Raw genomic sequence first — 23,892 nt, forward strand, 5'->3', positions numbered from 1 at the left:
CCCCTCTGCTTTCATCTGTCTGGGCTGTTGTTTATTTTTGCTTTTTCAGACTCAAGTGCTACAAAAGTGTGTATACACACAATGACAGGCAGGGGGGAGATCAAATGAGTTTAGACAGCATACCCCCAATGACATGTGACTGTAACAACAATTACACACTCCCTCCAACACACACACACACACACACTCCCTCAGACCTGCGCATACACTCAAACACACACGCAGAGCCTCGGTCACACAAACCAACCAATAAAGTAGCACATTTTCACCATCCTTGTGGTATTATGTTGTCAAAATATTCAACTTGTGGTATAAATATCTGTAGCCCACAGTCTCTCCTAATTATACACTTGGTGTAGGTACATGAAGCACCCCTCAACAGCCACATACACCAGAGAGTCTGGATAGGGCTCTCTGTGCTTGGGATGGAAAATTACTGGGGATGGTTACTGCACCAGTTTGACCCCACATGAAGAAGCTTTATCGGGCCAAGCCACCATGGAAGCAGGCATCTTCTGAGGTTGTCCAGGACTCCGCCGAAGCAGATCCTGCCCATGCATACGAGCAGACGCCCTCGCTCCCTCTCTCTCTCTCTCTCTCTTTCTTTCTTTCTTTCTTTCTCTCTCTCCTAATGTCCAAACACAGGCGTGCCAGATCTACCGAAGATTAACCCTGGAGACCCTATCCAGACCTCCAGTCCCAAACATCTCTGCTGTGTAATGACATTAAGTACTTGGGAATTGGATGCAAGTTTCCTTCTGTCTTGCAGCGCATCTCCAGAAAGGATGTTAGAGCTAAGCGGTGCAGCCAGATTCTGGTGTTAAAGGTCCCTCCAATCCTGTTGTTTGAAATCTAACCTCTGAAGATTAAAAATGATCTTCACAGAACAGCCTTGATGGTTACGGTCAACTGAATATGCGCTTACATAATGCTGCCTTAGAACTCTCTAAACAATTGCAATGTTCAGACCTGAAATGTATAGTCGTGAGAGTGCAACACACACCCTTGCGAGGGAGTCGCACGGTAGAGGAGCGACCGCTATTATCTTCTTTAACTACTTGTTCCAGGGCAGAACTTCACCTTAAGTGTCTGAAACCTTCTACCACAGGGGGGTAATTGGGACAAAATTGCGTAGATTGCTACTATAATGGGTCTGAAGTGGTATTTCTTCCTCTGATAGCATAATGTAGATTGGCTTTTGACCTCTGCCCTTTAAAAGCTCCGGCACCGGTGTTACCCACTGTGACAAAGAGAGAGAAAGGTAGAGGGAGGGAGAGGAGTGGAGTAGAGGGACTGTTCGAAGGGCTGTATCTACATCTTCAGTAATTATCTGCAGTTGGTCCTGACAGCCACACCCCGGGTATTGTGTGGAATGTGAGAAGGCTGGCCGGGGTCCCAGACGAGCGGGACGGACGGGGCTCTGGCCAGGATTCAGACGCTCTCCAGAGCCCTGGGCTGGGTGTGAGTGGAGTGGAGAGGAGTGGAGGGTGTCACGCTGAGCACGGCGCCCAGCCACTAAAGCTGCGCTCTGACACTCGCCACTTGCACAGTCACATGCAGATTGAACTACACATAGAGGAAGTGTACACTGTCCATGCATGGTGAATATCTGCAAGTGTGTGTGCACACACACACTAAACCCCCCCACACACACACACACTAACACAGACACACCCCTCCTCTCTTGAATTCTGGATGCATCTGATTTCTGTCTTGACCCGTATACATATACACACACGCACACGCACACACACACATCCCTCCTCTCTTGAACTCTTGAAATCTGGATGCCTGCTCTCTGCCACACAGACACGCATACATACTACTAAATATAACAGCAGTAGCATCTATAGACCTGACAGGGCTATACAACTGTGCATGATTTGCCAAAGTTTCCATGGCCATGACAACTGCACTGGACACGACAACAAACCACACTAAGTTCTACCACATACTCCAAAACCACATTTGTGTCTGGAGTCGGCATGTTACCTCAGAAGTGTGACCTCACCATTTTATCTTTATCATAATTTATAGACTGCTATAGAGTGCTGTATTGTTGCTATGGTTTGGAATCTGGGAGGGATATGAAACAGCACAGCTGATATAACAAACCAAGACCAAGACTTTAGGATATGATAAAAACACACAAATCTCCCTCTCTCTTCTATTTTTTTGCCAGTGTCACTTGCCTGCTCCTTTCACCCGGTGTGCACTGTAAGGCTCCTCTTGGTCTTCTCTTGGTTTTGTGGCTCATCGTTTATGTCTGTCTGTGTCCGGGCGTTCCGTGGACAGAAAGTCCCCCATCTATTGGCCTCGTTCATATGCGTGATGCTCTAGACATGAAATCATGGGAAAGCTGTAGATGCTGAGCCCACAATAAGGTGAAATAGCGTTCTCCGTGTCCTTATAGTGTCCTGGCCTTTGGCAAGCGAAATGGATATGCAGTGACGAAACCTACATCTGTAAGAGAAACTTAAACGTATGTGTGTGTATAAATATACATATGTGGGCTGAGGAGGAGGCACTGCTCAAGTACAAGGATGATAACGTAATGTGACACCACCCACCAACACACACACACATAAAAGTGTCCACCAAACAACTGTCTTATCTACGGGCTTTATAATTGTCGGATAGAGATTATAATGGAGCAAAGAAAACAACCATAAAAGAACTGGAAAATGGTGTGTGTTCCACAAGAGATTAAAACGAGACGTGCAACTCAGCGTTTCATCCTTATTTATTTCGCTCCGTGTCAGGGACAGAAATAGCTGAGTGCACAGGACGTCTCCCCACGCTATCTGTCCCCGAAAGATGAAAACCCGTCTGAGAGAGTGCAGCTGTGACGACTGGAAAACCGGGGGTCGAGGGGGATGTTAAAAAACCTTCTGGCTGTCTTGAAGGGTCCCATACAGCTCAAAATGGTGAGAAACTGAGACAAACTCCCCCGAAGAGTATAGCACTAAAACACAAAACACACAGGCCTGACACCAGGGGCTGACAGTGTAATCCCCCTCCCAGTGACTACGAAGTTCACAGGATGTGGGCTATTGTGTGTCTGAGCGATCACCTGCTCATGGGCACATCTAGTGAAAGATGGATCTTTGATAAAAGTGAAAGACGCACACCTGCTCTTGTGCGCCTGCAGGAATGCACCAGTTTGAAGTGTGCTCAAGGCCACATAAGAAACTATAAGGGTAACTTACTGCTCTTGCATACAACCAGCTCTGTTTCTACTTTGCAAAGGTGTCTAAATCATTTTAATTCTCCTTCCCAAAAACAATACGGCCCGTATCCATTCCCTTCAGGAGAATAAAACTGTAAAATAGTCCTTTTTTCCTGTGAAAAGGGGGTCAAATGAACTCGCCACTGAGACCCATCCGATCCGACTCTGCGATGTTATCAACGACTTGGTTACCTGAATAGTGTACGGGAGCAGTGATTTACAATACCTGCGGTTACACCAGGAAGAAAAATGACAACCATTACAGCAGCAAATACACCCGAGGGCTTGCGGAAAGCCAAACGTAGCGCAGGAAATTCTCAATTTATCCCGCGCTCACTCGCTCGCTCTCTCGCTCGCGCGCTGTTGAGTTTCGAACCCGTAAGCAAAAACGTCAGGAACTGGGACAAATGGAATGCCTGACGCACCTAACAAAATACAAAAATATAATTGCAATTAAATCTAAATAAATCCTGTGCGGAGAGCACTCACTCGAGGGTGATTCATTAAAGAGGCTCAGGAAATTTAACCACACGTCTGCAAGATGCTGCTCGCGTAGGGAGAAAACCGTAGAGACCTAGTTGTTGCCTCCATGCAAAAAATAAAAGAATGAAAAAAATGAACTCGGAAATTAACCCGACCATTCATTTGGTTTCCTAAGCCAAGGTATAGAGTTTAAGGCTCCCCGTCTGCCCTGTATCAAACGCCCGGCACCAACACAGACCCTAACGACCCTGATGAAATATGAATTTGTGGGTAGAAGCCCCGAAAAATGGGTCGGAAACAGAGTGACCGACCGTATCGAGAGTGACAAACCCTCTGGGTGCCCCCTCGCTCTCTGTTTTTCCCCAGGACCGGAGAACACATTATGCTGGACTCAGCTTTCATATCCACTTGGAGCTGGAGTGGCACTGCCCGCTAATGGCTTTCCGTGGCTATTCCCCTGATGTGCTAAGCATGAAGCTCTGTTTTCTTTTAAGCTCCTTGAAGGGACACGGGTTTGAGGTACGGGGTAGTGCTGGTGAAACTGGTGAATATCTGTATGAGTTTTGAAAGTAAGAGAGAAAGAAAATGAGAGAATGGAAAATTGAAGGAGGAAAGAAAGGATTGAAGGAAGGGAAGAAAGACAGAAAGATAAAAAAAAGAAAATAGTGACAGATCCTCACTCAAGCATCACTGTTGTTTTTGACATTGACACTGTGTATTTATTTGTCTTTGTTCTGTTCCGAAAAGTGAATTGATACAAAGTGATACCAAAAACAAAAAAGAGAGATAGAAAGAAAGGAACCAAGAAAAGAAGAGCCTCTCAGTCTGCTGACCATCCCTCCTCCTCCTCCGGCATTCTCCCTTCTCTTCCCCCCTGCCGACATTTTGATTGTTAGTTTTGGCCCACACTATCAGCAAAAACAAACTTTGATACAGAGGAAGTCACCCTGAAAATAGCCCAGGTCTTTGCCTGGATGCGCAGGCATGCTGTGTGGCCCTCAGATACCACCAGTTGGAAGGTGGTGGTGAGAATGGGGGGTGATGCACTGTACCCTTAGAACCAAATGTAGTCTGAAGGGGAGCGAGGAAGCTTTCAGAAGCTGTCCATGTCATGCATACAGATTAACCTCGAGGTGTTTACTCAAACCATCATCACCAGAATGAGAGCAGAAAAGCATAACAATGAGGATTTCACAGAGATATGGACGAGTTCTTTTTCCCCCTCCCCTAAGCCGCTGCGTTTTTGGCACACGGTCGTTTCTTTAGAAACATGAGCCTGAAAAGCCTCCTCCAGACAGAGAGTGTGAAGATCTATCACTTCCCCCTCCCCGCGGACTCCCACATAGACTTGCGGCTTAGGGAGGCCGCCTGTCCCAAAATGGACTTCGCTCAAACTTTTGGAAGGAAGAGTTCTCGAGTCTTGGACGTGTCTGCATACATGCAGACACACACACACACACATTTTAGGTGCACAATACACGTCCACACGGACACATATTTGCCAGATATTTAAAAGCATTCAACATAAAAGAAGATTTACTTTACAATTGTTGGCCATCTTAGTCTCAAAACTCTGCAAGTAATGGTCCCTTAAATAGGACAAAGCCATTCCTTAAACGCCTCTTTCATTTTGGCACAGTAAAAAGAAAAGTAAGGGCTGAATTTGCAGGGGGTACTTAAGAGGGCCAGTTTCCTGAAACAAATGATAAAAGATCAGAGGCAATCCAGCTAAATGTCCCTCTCTTTACCCTGGCTGCCTCCGTGGTAATCCCAGGACAAACAGAAGCCACCTTTGACTGTGTAAGAATGTTATCTGTGGCTTCTCTCCTTTTCGGAACAGGACAGAATTCCTCCGACTGGACCGCCGGAGTTGGACAAAGCACTCCGAGACGGCCCCATATGTCTGAAAGTGTCCGACATGGTGGTGAGAATGAATGGCATCTGTGCCAGTGTCTGTCTTCGGCTCACGACCTTGGTGGTGTTATCTGAATATGTCTCACACTACTGGTCAGGGATCAGATGATTAAGATTGATGAGCAGCAAATCTCCCGACAAATGAAATATGTTAATCATGTCCTTATGTTTTGGTGCATAATCGTGTAGAATTAGCAATGCGTGGTTTCAGGCTTGCAACCTCCATGTCTTCCAGGTTCAAATCTAGCATCTAGGCTCATTTTGCGCCATCACTCAAAGGTTGTTTCCTGTTGCTTTGGTGATTAAATATTTCTCTCGTTGTTGCAAGGACAACGCCAAAACCTGATGGGGTGGTTGAGGAATCGCCGGCGGTTTGTCTTCTTTGTTTTGAAGTGCAACAAGATGAGAAATGTTCGAGGTCCATAAAGACGTCTGGATCGTGGAGCTGAAGAAGGCATTACGACATCAGTGCTGTTGGCAGATGCCTTCACCCACCTCCTCCTCCCAACCTCCCCCCTTTTCTTTTCTCTGTGTTTGAAAAGAGGTCCGTCTCAAAGCCTCATTAGGCCAGAACTCAGTCGGCATATGCCACCAGTATGTATGTGGGCTTGTGTGTTTGTGTGTTTTTACAGCACTGATGGACAGATGGAGTCTACTGAACAGTGAGTGGGTTAAGTCAGGCCTTTCGTTGATCCTCCCTACAGAAGATGAAACATTTCATCTCTGAAGTACATGGTAAACACTTTGGTGTGAAAAAACTAAAATGGAGTGAAAAACTGAAAGGGTGTTCTCGGACCACACCACCAGTTTTAGATGACGCAATACTTTTAGCGTGACTTGCTTTACGAGTTCAGATATACAATATGTATTTTAGTTCGTGTTAATGCAGTTTTTATCAGCCAGAAAAATGTTCTCTCAGGACGTTTGAAGCGCAAAGATAAGATAGCATGTGAGGCATGTGTGTGTGAACTCTACATACATCGGTTTTTTTTTCATTCAGAACGCTGAGTGTGCCTGATGTAAAACTATTTCATATTTCTTAGCGAAGAGTATACAGTTGTTCTCTATTATGGCAATCCAATAGATCACCTCATTTCAGTGGGCAATGTTTAAATCGGAACCACACGAATGGGGCCACTCTCGACACGCACACACACACAAACACATACACATTCACACACACTCAGACAGAGAGAGAAAGAGAGAGAGAGAAAGAAAGAAAGAAAGAAAAAGAGAAAGAGAGAGAGCCAGCACCATATAAGAACATAGCCCAATGTATTCACAAGCCAAGCGTGAAGAACAGTGGGATACAGTGAACAAGGCAGCAAGCTTAACAACAATTGAAAATGTTGAGGTCAATTAATTTTGGAATTCAGAAGTAATCCATCTCACTGGACCATTTTGTCATTTATCCCCTTTGTGACGGCATTGGACAAAAAAAAAAAATAGCTGTGAATCACAGTGTGGCTACTAGTCTTTTTCTTAAAAAAAAAAAAAACTACAGATGAAAGTAAACATGCAAAGGCTTTAGAGTAGTTAAGAGAGTTTGTTTACTACATGTATTCATTTCAGAGATAGGCTTCCCTCTTGGAGACAGCTTGTCTCAAAGCTCAAAAGAGCAGTTGGATGAGATCCTTATTAAATCACTGTATACCTTAGACTGTGCTCAATGCATGTTAATTCTCGTTGCTATGGTAAAGCTGGAGTTAACAAAGCCCCAAATATGAGACAAGTAGATAGAGATTAGTGGAACATCAACTGAATGAAGCGAGGCTTCTCTTTTAAACTCCCATTAGGGGAAAAGCATGCCTTCATGCATCTTGCTGTTTTGAAGGTCAGCCTTGCGCTGCGGCTAATGAGATAAACTGTAATTAATGACTCTGTTACGTTGTGTTTGCCTATTTCAGGAATGATTTAAAACGATCATCAGTAAACCCCTCTTCTCACTAAACATGTTCGTTTCTGTCGCAGTGTGAGTGGACTGTCAGGCCAAGAGAAACAGGCCCGCCACCCCTTATCACAGCCTTACAGTTTACAGTGCCAACAGTATCTCTAAAAATGAAGCCAGTGGTGCCTGTTCAAACCACAGCGTATTTACATTTTTTAAATAGTCTGTCTCTCGCACTAAAACGTTCAAATCTGCTGACTTCTTGTCCAAAAACTCCAGACATTAGTCTCTCTCTCTCGCACGCGCTCTCTCTCTCTCTCTCTCTCTCTCTCTCTCTCTCTCTCTCTCTCCCTCTCTCCTGTTTTAATGGCTAGCCCACATTAGGGAAGCTGAAGCTCTTCCCCAGTGCAGTCTCAAGGGTATTGTACTTCCTGTCATTAAAGAGACAGCATACTGAAGGGGTCTGGGGGACTGACAAATGATCACTACTGTGCTGTGCTGTCCAAGCCAGACCCCCACATCTGTGCACTCGATGAGCTGCACGAGGGCACACGTTCCCTTCCTCTGTGATATGGCACAACTTAGCATGACTTGTACAAGGATGGCTGAGGGTGAGAGAGCAATGAAAGGTCACTAACCCTAATTTAGACGGAGACGTGAGAGACTGTAAGATCCTATCTTAGAATCAATAATTATCTGGGGCAGAAATCGCATTTGAATAGATTTTTAAGTAAATATTGTCTAACGAGGCTCTATTTTTATGGGAGTTAACTTGCTCAACTCTGAAACCCATTTTAGACATCCCGTTGCAACTTTGCAGTGACCCAAAGCTCAGAGGACATAAATTAATCTCTTTCACAACACGAGGGCTTCGCATAACAAAAACAAAAGCCATCCCAGGAATCCCATCCTCAAATAAACCAGAATTTTAGACAGACCCTAAGCACACACACACACACACACACACACACACACATTCACACACTGCAAACTGTGTTCATGAACCAGCAACAAAGCTAATCCTCTGCAAAGATGGCAAAGCACAACCCAAACCATGCTCTCTATTACCTCCTCACCGGCTATGACATAACTATGTTAATCTCCCCCAAAAGATCTGGACTTGCACATATGGGATCCATACACTCCATGGCTGAGGTCCGATAAGTGTGTCTTACCTTCTGAAGCCACTGGGTATAGTTCTCCATGACGTGCTCCAGCTGTTGGATCTTCTGACTGGAGAAGTCCGGCTCGGGTGGCGGGGCGTCCCTCTGCAGTGCGTTGGCATTGTACGCCGTGCCCGCCTTGGACTCCCGGCAAGCAGAACCCCCGGGGCCCCCCTCACCCTCCGGCAGGATGAAGGTGTACGTGCACTGGCCGTGCTGGACCCGGTGGAGGCGCCGGCCATTGCCACCTTCCCGCCCACCAGCTGTGCTGCTGCTGCTGCTGCTGCCGCTGCCGCCGCTACCACTGCTGCTACTGCCACTGCCACTGCCACCTTTGCCCACAGACGACCCGGTGGCGCCGTCCGTGCCTCTCTTCTGCTCGGCCCCACCGCAGCTGGCTACCACCAGAAGGGCAGCCAAGGAGAGGAGAGGGCACGCTAACCTGCGCCAGAGCATGGCTGCAGCTGACGAGAAAGACGAAGAAGAAAAAACCAGAACAGAGTAGAGACAGAGGGTCCTAAAGAGTCCGCTAGAGTGGTGTTCTTGCTGGTGTGACCTTTTTGTGATCTGTGATCTTGTCAAGTTTGTCTGAGGAAGTAGAAGGGGGTCCAGCTGTCGGAGTTGAAAGTTAGAGGGCCATCAGGTAAGCTCCGACCGTGGCCTTGGAATGCTCAGAGTCCGTGTCCATGCTGGACCTCCTAGAGAGAGAGTGTCTTGAGGGCATCGTTGATCCGGTCACGCACATACACATACACTCACACACACACACACACACACACACACACACACTTGCTGTTGCACGCGCACGCAAGACAAGGCACACGCGCCCACTCACAAAACACAGTCCAGCTGCAAAGAGTTTGCGTTTGGCCTGGAGGAGTCTGCGTTTAAAGGGGTTCTTTTTTTTTTGGTCCTCCTCAGGAAACAGCACCGCACATGTTGCCCCAGTGACAGCGTGTGCACACCATGTGAGGCGCGAGAGGTCGGTGCTGGTTCTTCTAGTGCTGAACAGGCAGCCGAAGCGCAAGCAAGTAGACAGACAAGAGGTTTGTGTGTCCCGTCCGAACGAGAGAGTGCGTGCGTGTGGCGTCAGACCTCCCCAAGTTCCTGTTGTCCTCCTTCTCTCTCTCTCTCTCTCCCTCTGTGTCTTTCGTTTTTTCCCTCTGACTCCCAGTGTGACTGAGAGAGCGAGTGAGTGGGTGAAGAGCTGCTCCAGGCTTCCAGCACACTCTAAGCCTGCCCCTTGCACAGTGACTGCAGAGGAATGTGTGTGTGTGAGTGTGTGTGTGTGTGTGTGTGAGTGTGTGTGTGTGTGTGTGTGTGTGTGTCTGTGTGTGTGTGTGTGTGTGTGTGTGTGTCTGTATGTGTGTGTGTGTGTGTGTGTGTTTGTGCATGTGTGTGTGCGTGTGTGTGTGTGTGTGAGAGAGAGAGAGCGAGAGGGAGGTAGCACTGGGACCCCAGCATAGAGGATGTGCTCAGCCTGTGAGGATCATTTTACAGGCACTCTAACCCCAGGTTTGTGTGGTAGCCATGTCCCTGTGCACTGGGCCTGATCAAGCTGTTCTTTCACACATACACATACACATCAATAAAAAACATTAAAATATACATACCTAACAGGTACATGCATTCATACATGCATAATTACCCACACACATACACAAACACACATACAAAAATGCATATAAACAGAGCCAAAGACATATAGACTACCCACTATAATATATAAGATAAAACAGGGAAATAGAGCGCTTTCGTGTGTGGAGAAATATACCTTTGTCTAAAATTATTCAGAAATGATTTAGTTTGTCTAGTTTCTCATCCAGCAATGCCTAACTGACATGACCTAAATCTGTTGGTGACCATGAAAGCTTTTTTCATGGAAGCAAAACAAGTGGCCCAAGACAAATATGCTTCAGACAGTCCAGTTGCATCACACTGCCAACAGTTGATGGGGCGAGTATTTGTGTGTGTGTATGTCTGTGTGTGTATGTCTGTGTGTGTTTGTGGGAGGTGTTTGCCTGGCAGGATATTGCGGTGAAAGGCTTGGGGTGATGGGTCAAGTCCCAATTACGGCCACTGCCATGACGTCGTCTTGCCCAATGAGGCCCCAAACGTCCAGATAGAGACCACATCCAGCCCCTCCTTTCCCCTGTGGCTCTCCTGATATACGACCTCTAATGGTGGGTGGTTTTAAGAAGGGGGAGGGGGGTTCAGTTTCACATGATGGGTGACAGAGAGTAGTGGTGGTGGCTGCAGGTGGGGGTGGTGGTGTTGGGGGGGTGGGTTGTCTGTTGGGGGGGTGGAGTCGGTGTGAGAATTAATGGAGAAAGAAACCCATGATAACAAACCCAAAATAACCCTGGCTACCCAAGACAAAAAGCATGTGCAAACATTTCTCCGAAATCTGGCTCGCTCGCTTTTCTCGCTCGCTCGTTTACGTGTGCTGACGCACTAACCCCCCACCCCTTCGGTGTGGCCCGCGGAGACGGCGAATGGCGTCTGTAACTAAGCCATATCCAGCCGGGTAAACACTGATGTGAGGAATACTGTGTTCAATATTCCGTCATGTGGCGGAATCCTATCTCTGAAGTTTGCGTAATGCATAAAAAAGAACAAAGGGAAACATGCTTGCCTGCCACCACCAATTATTCAGCCGTTCAGCTGTGTGACATGTTTTGGGAAGGCCTGCAACTGGAAAGCCTGACTCAGGGTACAATACAGATATTTTGATTGTCGAAAAAACCCTTTGTAGAGTTTTTGTGACTGTGTGAACCAGCATATAAGACAGGTTCCCCCCTCTTAGTTTCTCTAGCTGTCTATTCTGCAACAGTAGCTGTACTACGAGGGGGAAATGCCCAAGCTGTTTGTATTTACAGCGACTTAATGACACAACTCACGCAGGAATGTAAACATTTTAAAAAGGGAAGAAAAAAAAGAAAGTTTCAAATTTGAAATAAACAAGAGACACTTTTTTTAGGGTAAAAGGGTCATTTTGCTTTCTGGCATTTGGTCACAACAGTTTCTCTATGGAGACCGTCTTCTTTCAGTGTAAACATAAACTTGTTCTACATCTAGCTGGCTCACTGGACAGTCGCAGAGGACTTTATCAGTCTTTCCCTAGATTCCATAACTTTTTCCATCAAAATGCTAATTATATAAAACTCGCAGACAAAGAATTATGTACAGTAAAACTGCAAATACCTGACCACAAAGAAAAAGTAAGGTGGCACTAGCCACTGAGGCTGCTTGAGCTGTACCCCCTTTAGATCTTAACATCTGCTCCATTTACCAGCTCCATTAAAGTTGGACAATTTGAATTAATTACACGCTTGCGTAATCCACTCCGAGTTTAACTGTTTTTGATACAGCAAAAAAGAGGGGTGTCTGTGTGTATGGGGAGGGGGGTGGGGGTGGTTGTTGCAGAACATTTCGAACTCTGGGTCGGCCTTTGTCATGGCAATGCTGAACTGAAGCCAGCATACAATACAGGCATTTGCATGGTCAATTTCCAGGCCACAATAACGTCGGTCCAAAGCTCTGTTCTCCCATCCAGGCCCCCCTACCCAGTTTACCCTTGTCATATTCAGAAATCCCGGCTCCTTTTTTTTCTACCCTCGCTCTCCCAGAGGACTGAAAGGGTCCCATAATGGCTTCTTTCACACTTGTCACCGGGTGGGTACTTAACGACTCATTTAGAGGCTCCCCCGGCAGTGCTGGAAATGCGGACTAGTATATATGGTGAAGTGGCCATTCAGGCGGTGAAAGGTGTCTCATGGCATCCCACGCAAACAAGCTTTAAAGCAGGAGCCAGGACATGGCTCACAATGGCAGCCAAGGGCTCCTCAAGGATGTTTAAATAGCTACTCTATGCTATAGGAGAGGGGTTTCCAGAGTGAAGAGACTGAAAGAGACTGAAAGGGAGAGAAAGAAGGAAGAGAGAGAAATGGAGAGTTTGCGAGAGCGAGAGAGGCTTGTCATGGGGCTATGGTACATACCACTGATAACGCGTCCCTGGAAAAGAACAGAAAGTGGAGCGAGGGAGGGAGAGACGGAAAGAGAGAGAGAAAGACATGTTTAGTCTGCCTCCTAGCACCTTGGACTAATTCCTGTGGCGGATGCCTTGATTGATTCTTTAAACAGTGCGGCGTGGCACATGCCTGCAGGGCTGATGTCATGTTGGTGCGCGGCGGCTGGAGAGTGACACCCGGAGCCATTAGGCTGAACCCTGCTGCCATTCCCAGTTATCCCCTCCCCGACTTCGGGCGTGTGGGCGAACTCAACACCGCAGAGAGAGAGGGTCTGTCCCCTGTCAAAGCAACTGCCTCACCAACACCCTGAACCCCCTCCTCCCCTCCATCTTTCCCCGAACCCTCCCTTCCTCCCTCCCTTCCTTCATCCATCCATCCACCCACCCCATCGCGGTGACTTCTCCCGAGATGGCAAAGTTCAGGTCAAGTTTACGGAAAGGTACGCGAGTTCCTGTCTATCAGTAGTTTTGATTAAAGTGCAACTTCCCCCCACCCCTTCAAACTGACTCAACCTCCCAGATGTGTCAACGTCATTAGAAGGAACGCCAAGAAGAGAGGAGGGAAAAATCACCACCAGATGACAGAGAAACCTTCGAGTTTGTTGCCGCAAATGATAAGGTCTGGTTGAGGCAAAACTACACTGACATTATAGAATCCATAGGCTTAATCGAGATATACTGTGAGTGGTACTATGACTAAGACCCACGAGGAATGTACTCTAAAGTTGTTCATCTTGATTGCATTGTCTTTCCATCCAATTCCCTTAATCCCACCGAAATGGATTTAACAGACATCAGTCCGCAATGTTTTCTGTTTTATCACCTACGGTTTATGCACTTCAATACGCACTTGTCACCTGTGCCTTGCAACTGCTGCAAATGGATTCGTGCCTATTTTGAGTGATTCTAAATTTGAGCTGTAAACTCCAATTTAATTCGACCTGGAAATGACACTCTTACAGGATGAAAAAATGGAAACGTTTCCAGTGCGTTGAATCATAACATGATGAGCGTGTCGCGATAGTATTTCTTAAATCCGAGCCACTCCACTGGAGCAGTGACTCCATCATTAGTCACAGGATTACCTGAGGATCATTCTAATGAAGTTTGTCACATAGCATTTTACATTCTGAAACGTGAGGCATGCTTTAATGTGTAATCAACAGCTGTGTGTGCATACACAATGAATTCAATATCCACCAGCTATGACTACAGAAGTGCATACAAATTACGATAAAATTAAATTAGGTCAGAACCACAGATGGATTGTTTTCTGGGTAACAAGATTCACTCATCACACACGTTTGTGCGCCAACACACACACACACATACACACACACACACACACACACACATGTACATGCACTCACAGAAACAGGAACAAACACACACACACACACATGTACATGCACTGACAGAAACAGTAACAAACACACACACACACACTCCTTTCCTTCCGCAGTCTGACGCATGTAGCATTCTGGTGAGATGACGGTGTCCCAGGTGTTCCACTGATGTCAGGACAATCAGCGCTCTCTCCCTGGGCTAACAGGCTGTTCAAAGCCCGCTTGTTTGAGGCTCGCCCCGCCGTTAGCCGTCCCTAATCTGTGTTATCAGGGCCTGGTCCTCAAATAAGTACTTAGAGCTGGAAGTTAGTGTTCTTATCTCCACCCACTGTGGGAGGGGGTTTACAGAAGACCCGGCAACATACCTCATCCTTCCCCACTGTCTTCCCAGGTCTGCACACACACACACACACACACACACACACACACAACGCAACACACATTGCATACACTAACACACAAACACACACACACACAGACACACAAACAAACCACGACAGACCCACCAAACGACATAAAAATAAAAATTCACCAGGAACGTTAAACTTAACCGCTTAATGAGCCAGAATTCCTAAAAGTCAGTTCCGTGGCACCTTCTCTCTCCGGATGCCAAACGGACCAGCGTAAAGTGTGCTGAGCCAGACAGACCACCACACACACACCACAGTGAGAGGACTTTTCTCCAGAGCCCACTCATTCTTGTATTCCCCCCCATATAGTTATTTACAACGTCCTGGGTAACAAAAGGCTGTCGTCAGCAGTCTCTGCTCTCTTGCAAAACACTCACCTCACCCGCTCCCTCTGATTACACATGCGGTCCACAGCCAAGGGGGAGATCTCAGCCCGCGATACTCCGCGGAGGAGTGCTGTGGCTGCTTCCCACATCATTACGAGCGCGGCAACCTTATCCGCAGCGAGGGGAAGACTGGTGGAGCAATCGCAGGGAAATTCGAAATAAATAAATGAGTAAATAACTAAAATAAATAAATAAATAACATCCCAGAGGCCTCAAACCTGTCCCCCCCCCCTCACAGGCTTTTAGCTGCTTGGACCACCGTTTGACACAAGTCATGATGCACGGGCCCTGAAAAATCTCCTTGATTGAGGCCTTCTCTAATTGTTGCTCTGCGAGCACGGCTTGGCTCGGGCTGCACATGAAATGGATGTAGCACTCCCCTGATATCCTCTTACTCTCCTCATTTTCTCCCATTTGGCAAGCCGGATTGCTCTCCACGGGCCAAAAAGCCGCCGCGGAACACGCGGCCATTTGTCTCGTTGCATTTTCCGTCTCACCTTTAATGGTGCCTGTCACCATCACGCGGGGGTTGGATGGAGGGGGGCTAGTGACATCATCTAGTCATCATTTACCCTTTTTTCGTCCGACAAACTATGAAGTCAGCAACACATATTGCATTGGGCGCAAGAGAGAACACAGACTAGTGATGACTTAAGGCATATGCTTTGCATGGAGAGGGGCCTGTATTCATTGTCCGATGGCTCCCAGCCCTTTGCATGGTTAATCCAGAAGATATTACTCATCCACACAGGCACGTTCCCAATCAGATAGAGTACAGTTTGACCACAAAAACATGCGAGCATTAACAGGAGACAGTTGCGGAGAGCTTATGCAATTCCCAACCTGTCAAAGCAGACTGTCCATAAGATGCACTTTAACTGTTTATGTTGCCTGTTTGCATGGTACCAAGGCACTGTACATTTGCTTCATGTATACATTCACATGCTCATAACTGTGCTGGAGGCACACCCAACCAGTGCAGTCAGGCACAGACTCTCAGAAAAAACACATGGAAGTACACACACACACACACACAGAGGAATGCACACATATTCACTCACACACAGGCTGAGGCCATGTGCCATCCTCTGGCTTTCAAAGATGGATAATGTGTGTTGACGGGGTCCATATACAGACATCCACTAAGGCCTCCCCCACTCCACCCCAAATCACAGTCAACCCCCCCTCCAACCCAGCCCGGCCTTTCCCCTGTTGTCTCCCGGGACATGAGCGATGGACCCCTTCGGCTGCCCGATAAGGCCCTTAAACAAGGGCAGGCCTGTCTTCCTACTGCCACCCACTGCATCGTGGCCACCGACCTGAACCTCTCCTCCAGGATGTTTTTCATACGTCTCTCCAGCATTGCCGAGAGGACGTTTCCCAGAACCAGGGATTTCAGTCGATTCTGTCACCGCAGTAATCCCTTAATGGTGCAGTTATTACTCAGGGAGTTTCAGAAAAATGCACACTATTTACATGGCGGGTCAGCCGCTGTGAGCCGTCAGCCCGGCTAGGGGTGGTGGTGGTTGCACTGAGTGGAATGGGACAGCTGGTCATTGTAACCATGCCTTCACAGCGGTTGGGCAACACAGTTGGAGTTGGAGTTAGAGCCGTAGAACATGCTGTACAGATGAGTAATACGCTACAAATCTCACATTAAGCGCATTCATCTGTCATACTTACTTTTGTGAATTTATACAAGTTGATTTACAATGTACACACAGACAGTTTACGGTTGACACGACATGCGGGCAATGACAATGTTTCATTATTTTTCCCCCTTACATCTTGGTGATGATTGAGTTGGTTCAGAGTAAAAGTTCTTTTCATAAATAATATAAATGTTAAACATTTCAGGAAAAAAAAAAATTGAAATCGTTTTTTTTTCCTTAACATGAACAAATGTCAACAAATTACTACTCAAGGATCATTAGCAACAAAAACATTGTCCGAGACGGATGTTTAGAAAGCAGTAAGGCGTATGCGCACACCTCAAACCTACTGGAATATGTCATGTTTTCTAAACTGAAAACCTAAATATTTGCTTCTGTTGAAGACAGACCTTTCTCCGTACCGTTACAGTCCCATGCACATGTGGTCGATCTTATGAAACCTATCCTGGGCCCTTTCATGTGCACAGACCCTAACAGAGCAAGGATGAAACATTTATGAATTCTATCTCCACTTACATGCACACATGATACGCTCCAACATGTGGGGAGGAGGAAGTGCTGTGTGCATTGTTTGAAGAACGGTGAGCTGTCTGGCTTTGAAGTGGTTCACCGCGAGTGCACGGCCAAAGGAAAATACCACAGAGCCAAGCATGAGCTGGAAATGTCACCAAAGAAACACATCTGACCTTGTTAGTTATTGCTTTCATTTATTTATTTATTTTAAACTTACATGGCTTTATGTGAGCTGGTAAAAAAGGACTGAATGGTCTTTTCTGAAGTACAGTGACTGCTGATGCTCTGACACTTGGATATCTCTCTGATATAAACCTTTCATGGTCATGACTAATGCATAGCATCGAGATAGCAGAGATGACGGTATAAAAATAAGACTGTGATTTATCTGTGAGGGCAGGTGTATCAGATAATAAAGCTCCTAAGCTTCCTGGCAAAGGCAACTGTAGAGCGAGAAGTATGCTTTTGTTGTTTACAGTGGTTAAATTGCTAGAGTTGCTAAAAGCAACAATGTGTAATCAGCTTAGTTTTGGACTGATCTGTGTGAGAGATTAACAGTCATAGTTATCTTTGGCAACATCTCTGGGCGCCTCCATTTATTTTGCTCAGTATTAAAATGCAAGGGTTATCTGTGGTGTGACAACACATTTCGGGCTTGAAATAACATGCCAAGAGCAATTTCGGCGTTCTCGGAGCAGTCAGAGGGAGAGGCATCACACATCATTGACACTCTGTCTCCGTGTTTTGACATTTTGTGCCGCGCACAGGTTCTATTGTGCATTCTTTCGGTAACTCTCCCTGATTCGATTGTTTTGCTTGTGTTTTCCGACTCCCCTCACCCGATGGACGACCCGCCGTGTCGGAGGCGAACCCAAGCGTTTCGTGAATCGGAGTTGTTAGGGTTGCGGAGTGTTTTTGCCAGCAGCAATGTTCTCTCTGCCTGTTTTTCCTACAGGTTCGTAGGAGAAGGATGAGAAGCTAAGGTGAGCGCAGCCAACATCTCTTAATATCAATAACCTTGCGACCTGCAGTCAGTCTAAGAGGTTATGGGCGAGTGCTAATAACTGTATGGAATAAGGTGATGGAATGATGCCAGATTATGAATAATCCAGGGAAGAATTAAACTATGACCAGATCCAGTGTACATTGCCCAAACCACATGGAGTTCGACGAGCCACAAAAAGGTGAAAGCCCAAATCACAGCTTGAAAGTGCATATTTTAAAACAATGATGGGAAAGGGATCGCACAGACACAAGGCCATAACTTCACAGAGTTCTGCGAAGGCGCACCAAGGACTATATAGTCTGGGCCACCCATCGAAAACGCCACTGGTAATGACTTAGTGATTGGCTCGCAAAAATCTGGGGACATGCCAGTACTGGACCGTTTCAAGCCCAATGGGAATAGGAGCAGTTCATCAAAAATGACACATTTGTGTGATTGAGAGCCCGAGTATTTGACAGAATCTGCGCACACACTAATGAAACTCGCTGCCTCGGATCCCGATGAGTTTCCCCCTTGGTTTCTGGTCAAAGGGCATGGGTTCTCTAGCATGTGTATGGTCTGTTATGTCAAAGCGAGGGCACATAAATATATTACAGAGCGAGAGAGAGAGACAAAGACAGAGAGCTCCGTAAAAAAATGCTCTCTTGCCGAAGTTGACATGGCTGTCTTATTATAACAGACATTTATGGACCTCGACTAAAATGATAGAAGGAGAAGGAGGGGGGGGGTCGAGCCCAAGCGTATCATGAGTATTTCCACACTGCGAAGCAGAGGGGTGCTTTAAGGAGGAAAAATGCTTGGTGAAAAAAAAAAAAAACATGGAAATGATCTGTAAAGGATCATTGCGTCAGCCTCTGGCGACGTGCATTTTTCAAACCACCTCGAAACCCAATGAGGTCAGAGCCAAGAGTGACAAGGCTTTCATTTGGGGCCTTTAAAACACCTATACGCAGTCCAGCCATTTAGTTCCCCCTTGCCTCGCGTCCATCAAAGTGTGTGCGATGCAGCGATCTGACGTGACTCGTCCCGAAAGTGTGCTGGTTGCTCCGGGATTGGAGAGGGTGCACATCCGCAACGGTTTGCCAAAAACACTCAGCCCAGTGCAATGCAGACCTAGCCTTTGTGGCCCAGCAAATCCCACGGTGCGGTGATGGCTGAGGAGAGGAAGTACTTTCAGGACTGATTCCTCTACCATTCACTCATGTAAGGTAGAGGAGCGCACGATATCGAGGAAGTAATCAGAAGAGGTTTTTATTACCTTTGTGGGAAATTTCCCCTGCATGAAAGGCCATTCTTGAAATAATGCCAACCAGCTATAGAGAAATAACTTTTGTTTTGTAAGGACAACGACAAACTACTGACAAAACTTTTTCAAAAAAGAGATAGATATGTGCCTCAGGTTTATGTTTTGAAGCCTCTTGAAGCCTCTCATTTTTGAGCATAATCAATATCAATTTTTTTCTCTTTTCTTTTTTTAAAGCTGTGTCTCCTGGATATGTGTTTGTGATTATTTAACCATTCACATCGCAAGAACCCCTGCACATGTCACACGTCAAAGTCACTATTATTGTGTAAAAATAAATACAAACTAATTTGGTGACAACTGAATGAAAGTGTCTACACATGGCCGGTGACCTCAGGGTCCTGGTGTTTGACCGCGTTGCCGATTGCACCGGTTCTATTTGTTGATCTTAGTTTTCTAACAGTTTACAGAGCCGGAGGGCCACTCTGGGTATGCATTTCCCAGTTGTCACAGATGGGCAAAGCCGTAGAACAGCTACCTTTCCACATTGATTTGGCTAGTTCCTCCATGGTCCTCTCCCCACAGGTACAGGCAGAGGGTGGTTCACAGACGAAACGGATGTGCATCAGAACCGTCAGTTTAATTTTATACAGTATAATTGTTTTCCAGGAATGTTGGAAAAAATATATTCAGATGAATGTCGTACAGTATTGTGACTTGGTCAAATTTGCGTTTTTCACAGATTTGGCAGGGGGTCAGTATTTTGGGTTGAAAAAAAATATGGCGATCTGTTTCGTGAGGGAAATAAGTTCCATAGTGACTCGTGTCAAATTTGCGTTTTCACAGATTTGGCTGGGGGCCCGTCTTTTGAGTTGAAAAAATATGTCGATGTGTTTCATGAGGGAAATTGGATGATTGAGAGGACAATGAGCCAACACAAGGTTTTCAGTGAGGTTGTATTTCTGTCTCATTACACGGTTTCTCTTAGGGATCACCGGCATGGAAAATCACTCATTGAGCGTTGGGAAAGACCGAAAACACACACACACACAATTGCACATGTGCAGTAAAAGCATTAGGACAAATAAAACTAACACAGAGGATGTTGCAGTGTCAGCCAAACATGAAGTGCCTGAGCGAATGCCATACCATTACTAACCTGCTCTCCTACACATGTTAGGGCTGTACCCCCACACGCTACAGTGTGTTTCACAATGACTCAGAGTCAAGCCTTAAAGCTATGATGTCAGCTCATGGCAAAATTCATCCATGCTATGAATAATATCTCAAATGGTAGTTCATATGCATAACCCTGAAGTGCAAATTATGGATAAACATTTTGATAAACTTTTTGATAAACGTTTCCGTCCACCAACCCATACTACACCATGACACCATCATCAATGGGTGACAGGAGACAACAATTTTTTTTATCTTTAATGCTACTTCTGGGTATCTCTTCAAATTGGTCTTTGAAGACCGAACACACTCGAAGAGGCTTGGAATGTCAAGAATGCCACGCAGACGTTCTCTCACCCTCTCTGCCAACTTCTGCCCCTCTGAGGGGGCAAAGAGGTCACCAGGCGAAACGGACCGGAGGTGATGTTGGTGCACATTCTGAGGGCCCTGACCAAACAACCGCGCTATTTGTCTTGTCTGGCTCTTAAAATACTTGCGCCCATTGTCGCTAACCACGGTCCGAGGTTCTTTTTTATGGGCCTCATTAAATGCAGCTGAGAACATAACATCATACAGAGATGCATGGCGTAACAAACTAGGTCAATGCACTTGAACTTACTTATCGTAACTCTTTCTAATGAGGCGGCAGAGCCAGAATCGCCTCCTTAAATATTCAGAGCCGTTCCACACTTTTCGGAGCCTCCGTATGTGCCGCGCCGCAGTATGAAAGTCAACACTGATGAAGCTCGTATATCTTCCTCTCTCCAACCTTCTTGTCCATCACCTCCCATCTCCACATCTAAGTTTATTTCATTCCCCTCTGGAACGGGGCCTAGTCATGTCCAATTCGCACTGATCGGAACGTGGACATATTTTTTCGGTTTTATTTTCGTGTTCTTTTTTCCGTCTTCCCCTCTCACTCGCCTCCAGCTGTCTTTTGAGGGAGATCTCCTCTCCTAAGCACCTTCATATGTTCACCGGCCGCGGCCAAGAAAGCTGTCAACACAATGGAGCGGAGCCCGGAGCAATGTGCTCCCCAGGATCGACCTGGGGGCCTTCTGTCAGTGCCACTTTCGAGGGCGAGCACCACGGGCCCTGGGTGTGGGTCTCCCCTGCTCCATCAGCATGGAGCGAAAGGTCAGGGAAGACAAGAGGAGAGCCATAGAGCCACGTCTGACCAGCAGAGAGAGGCCTGAGTCAGGGCCCGGGACTCTGGGCTCTAAGACGATGATGACACTTTCTTGTGTGGTGCTGATGGAAGCAGAGAGGACATCTATCTCTGTCCCCTCTCTCTCTCTCTCTTTCTCTCTCTCTCCATGTCTCTCTACCTCTTACTTGTTGCACCAAGCACGGAGTCCATCTGGGGGAGAAGGGGAGTAAGGCAAAACGTCTTAGCTATGCCACACTGGACACAGGACATCACAAGACACGATAAATCACCCGTTAGTCTGGCGTGCCCTGAAGACGTGCTTTTGATTATGGCAATAAAGGGCTCTTTGGGGTATTGCGGCTCTAAATAGCAATAAATCCAGTAGAGAACAGACTGTCAGCAATGGCTAAAGCAGGCCTAATGACTCCCCCTCTGGACGCGAAACTGCAGTGGTATTCCAGCCCACGGGAAAGGAGATTCACTACAGATATGACCACTGACAGCGACTCTGACCCAGTGAATAAACATGATATACACAAAATCATTTGAATTGCTTGGTGCTATGTATGTGAACCTGAATGCGTGAAGGTGAAAATACACCACATTAGCCTTTAGCTTACCGTTGCAGTTTTATTTGGAAAGTACTGCACTGCATTGTTAAATGGTCAACTATAGCTGTCGTTAAAGGTTCAGCCATAGTGCACAATCCCATTGTTTGTATTGCACAAACTCTTGATAACCCATTCAGCCTTCAGAGATTTATAGCTGCAAGTTGCAACCCCTATTTCACACTTGGATGTGCTGACAGCTTGTGTGGAGATGGCTTCCTGACAGTGCACTGCTGAAGGTCAGGGGATATCACGAGTATTTTAGATTACAGTGAACGTATGGCTCCACATGCTGGAACGATACATGACCACGTGCATTAACATACGCTAAAATAACCTCCGCTACCAAAACTCAGTCCAGACGAATGGGAAATGACTTATTTTCGTCTCCGGAGCCATGTAAGACATCGGCGTAATGTGTACTGGCAGAATCAGGGTTAAAGCCCATTCACCACCATCTAAAAGGCTTCCCTTTCCCCCCTTTGCAAACTACCCCTAATCAATACCCTCTCCGTATCAATTTCTCCGACCTTTCAGATTTTAATCGGCTACCGCTGGACGGGGCAGTGCCAGATCTCCTGTTCCAGGGGCCCGTAAGTGAAAGCAGTGAGCGGCCGAATGAAGTCAGTGTGCCGATGTTGATCAAAGGCTCGGCGTCTTGCTGACTCTGCGGCCCTGATGTCATCACGCTGGCCAGAGGCAGGGCGGCCCTGAAAGGTTAAGGGCAAACAGATAAGATGGAGCGCAGAGATGCATGGCCCTGTGTTGAGGGTGGCCGGGGGCCAGGAGCTCCTATTAATAACACTGACAACTAGATTACCAGCTGTGTGTGTATGTGTGTGTGTGTGTGTGTGTGTGTTTTAGAGAGAAAGAGTGTGTGGTTTAAAGAGAAAAAGTGTGTGCCTGTGTGTGTGTGTGTGTGTGTGAGAGAGAAAGAGTATGTGTGCACTTTTACGGTTTGTGTATGTGTGTGTGTGTGTGTGTGTCAGTCGGGGACAGGAAGAGGCTACACTGCATATCCAAGCCAGGTGTGTGTCAAGCATGTGTGTGTGTCCGAGTCCTTGTAAGCATGCTGTTTTTTTGGGAGTGGGGATGGGGTGATCTGAAGGCCTTGTTGTCTTTGAGTGCAACTGGGGAAAAACTTGGAGGGCCATTCCGACCCTTCTCTTCTCCTAAAAAGGACAAGTTCAGAGAGAGGGAAAGGCCTCGCAAAATCCCAGCAGATTAGAGAGATTGAGAGCGCGCACTGAAGCCGCTCTGCTGGGGGTATTGGACTAACAGCAACACAAAAGGCAAATGGGGCTGTTTGTGGGGGGGTGGGCCTGAGGAAGGATGTTTAGCCCACGGCCGTGTTGTTCAGGGTCACAAAGCTCTCCGCTCTCTCACCCACTTGGCAGCGAAGCCCTTGCTCTCTCGCTCCCCTGCATTAGACACGCTGCGTCTCAGAGGGCCGTCCAACGGGCATTCAGACCACGGCCGCTACTCATTCACTCTAGCAGCGAGAGACCAGAACTGATGAATGACCTGCGAGCGTGACACAGGGCCCTTACTTTCAGACAGGGATAAATGGGCTGTCAGGCCGCCACAATAGGGGCTGCCGGGCAGATGAAAGAGCCCCCAGTTGCCCCCCGTGGCAGGCCTTTGCGCGCCGTGCGGTGATAATTAGCCAGA

General features: G+C 46.8%; 1 protein-coding gene across 2 annotated transcripts in view; it reads right to left on the reverse strand.

Moving 5' to 3' along the window:
- Window positions 1-9,943, reverse strand: part of angpt1 (angiopoietin 1) — a 49,036-nt gene extending 39,093 nt beyond the window's left edge. For both annotated transcript variants that reach the window (XM_031585708.2, XM_031585707.2), the window contains exon 1: window positions 8,690-9,943. In XM_031585708.2, the coding sequence (XP_031441568.1) occupies window positions 8,690-9,133 (444 nt within the window). In that variant the 5' untranslated portion in view covers window positions 9,134-9,943. The remainder of the gene's footprint in view (window positions 1-8,689) is intronic.
- Between the last annotated feature and the right edge of the window lie 13,949 nt (window positions 9,944-23,892).

The sequence above is a fragment of the Clupea harengus genome, chromosome 19 (assembly GCF_900700415.2).
Source record: "Clupea harengus chromosome 19, Ch_v2.0.2, whole genome shotgun sequence".
Classification (NCBI taxonomy): Eukaryota; Metazoa; Chordata; class Actinopteri; order Clupeiformes; family Clupeidae; genus Clupea; species Clupea harengus.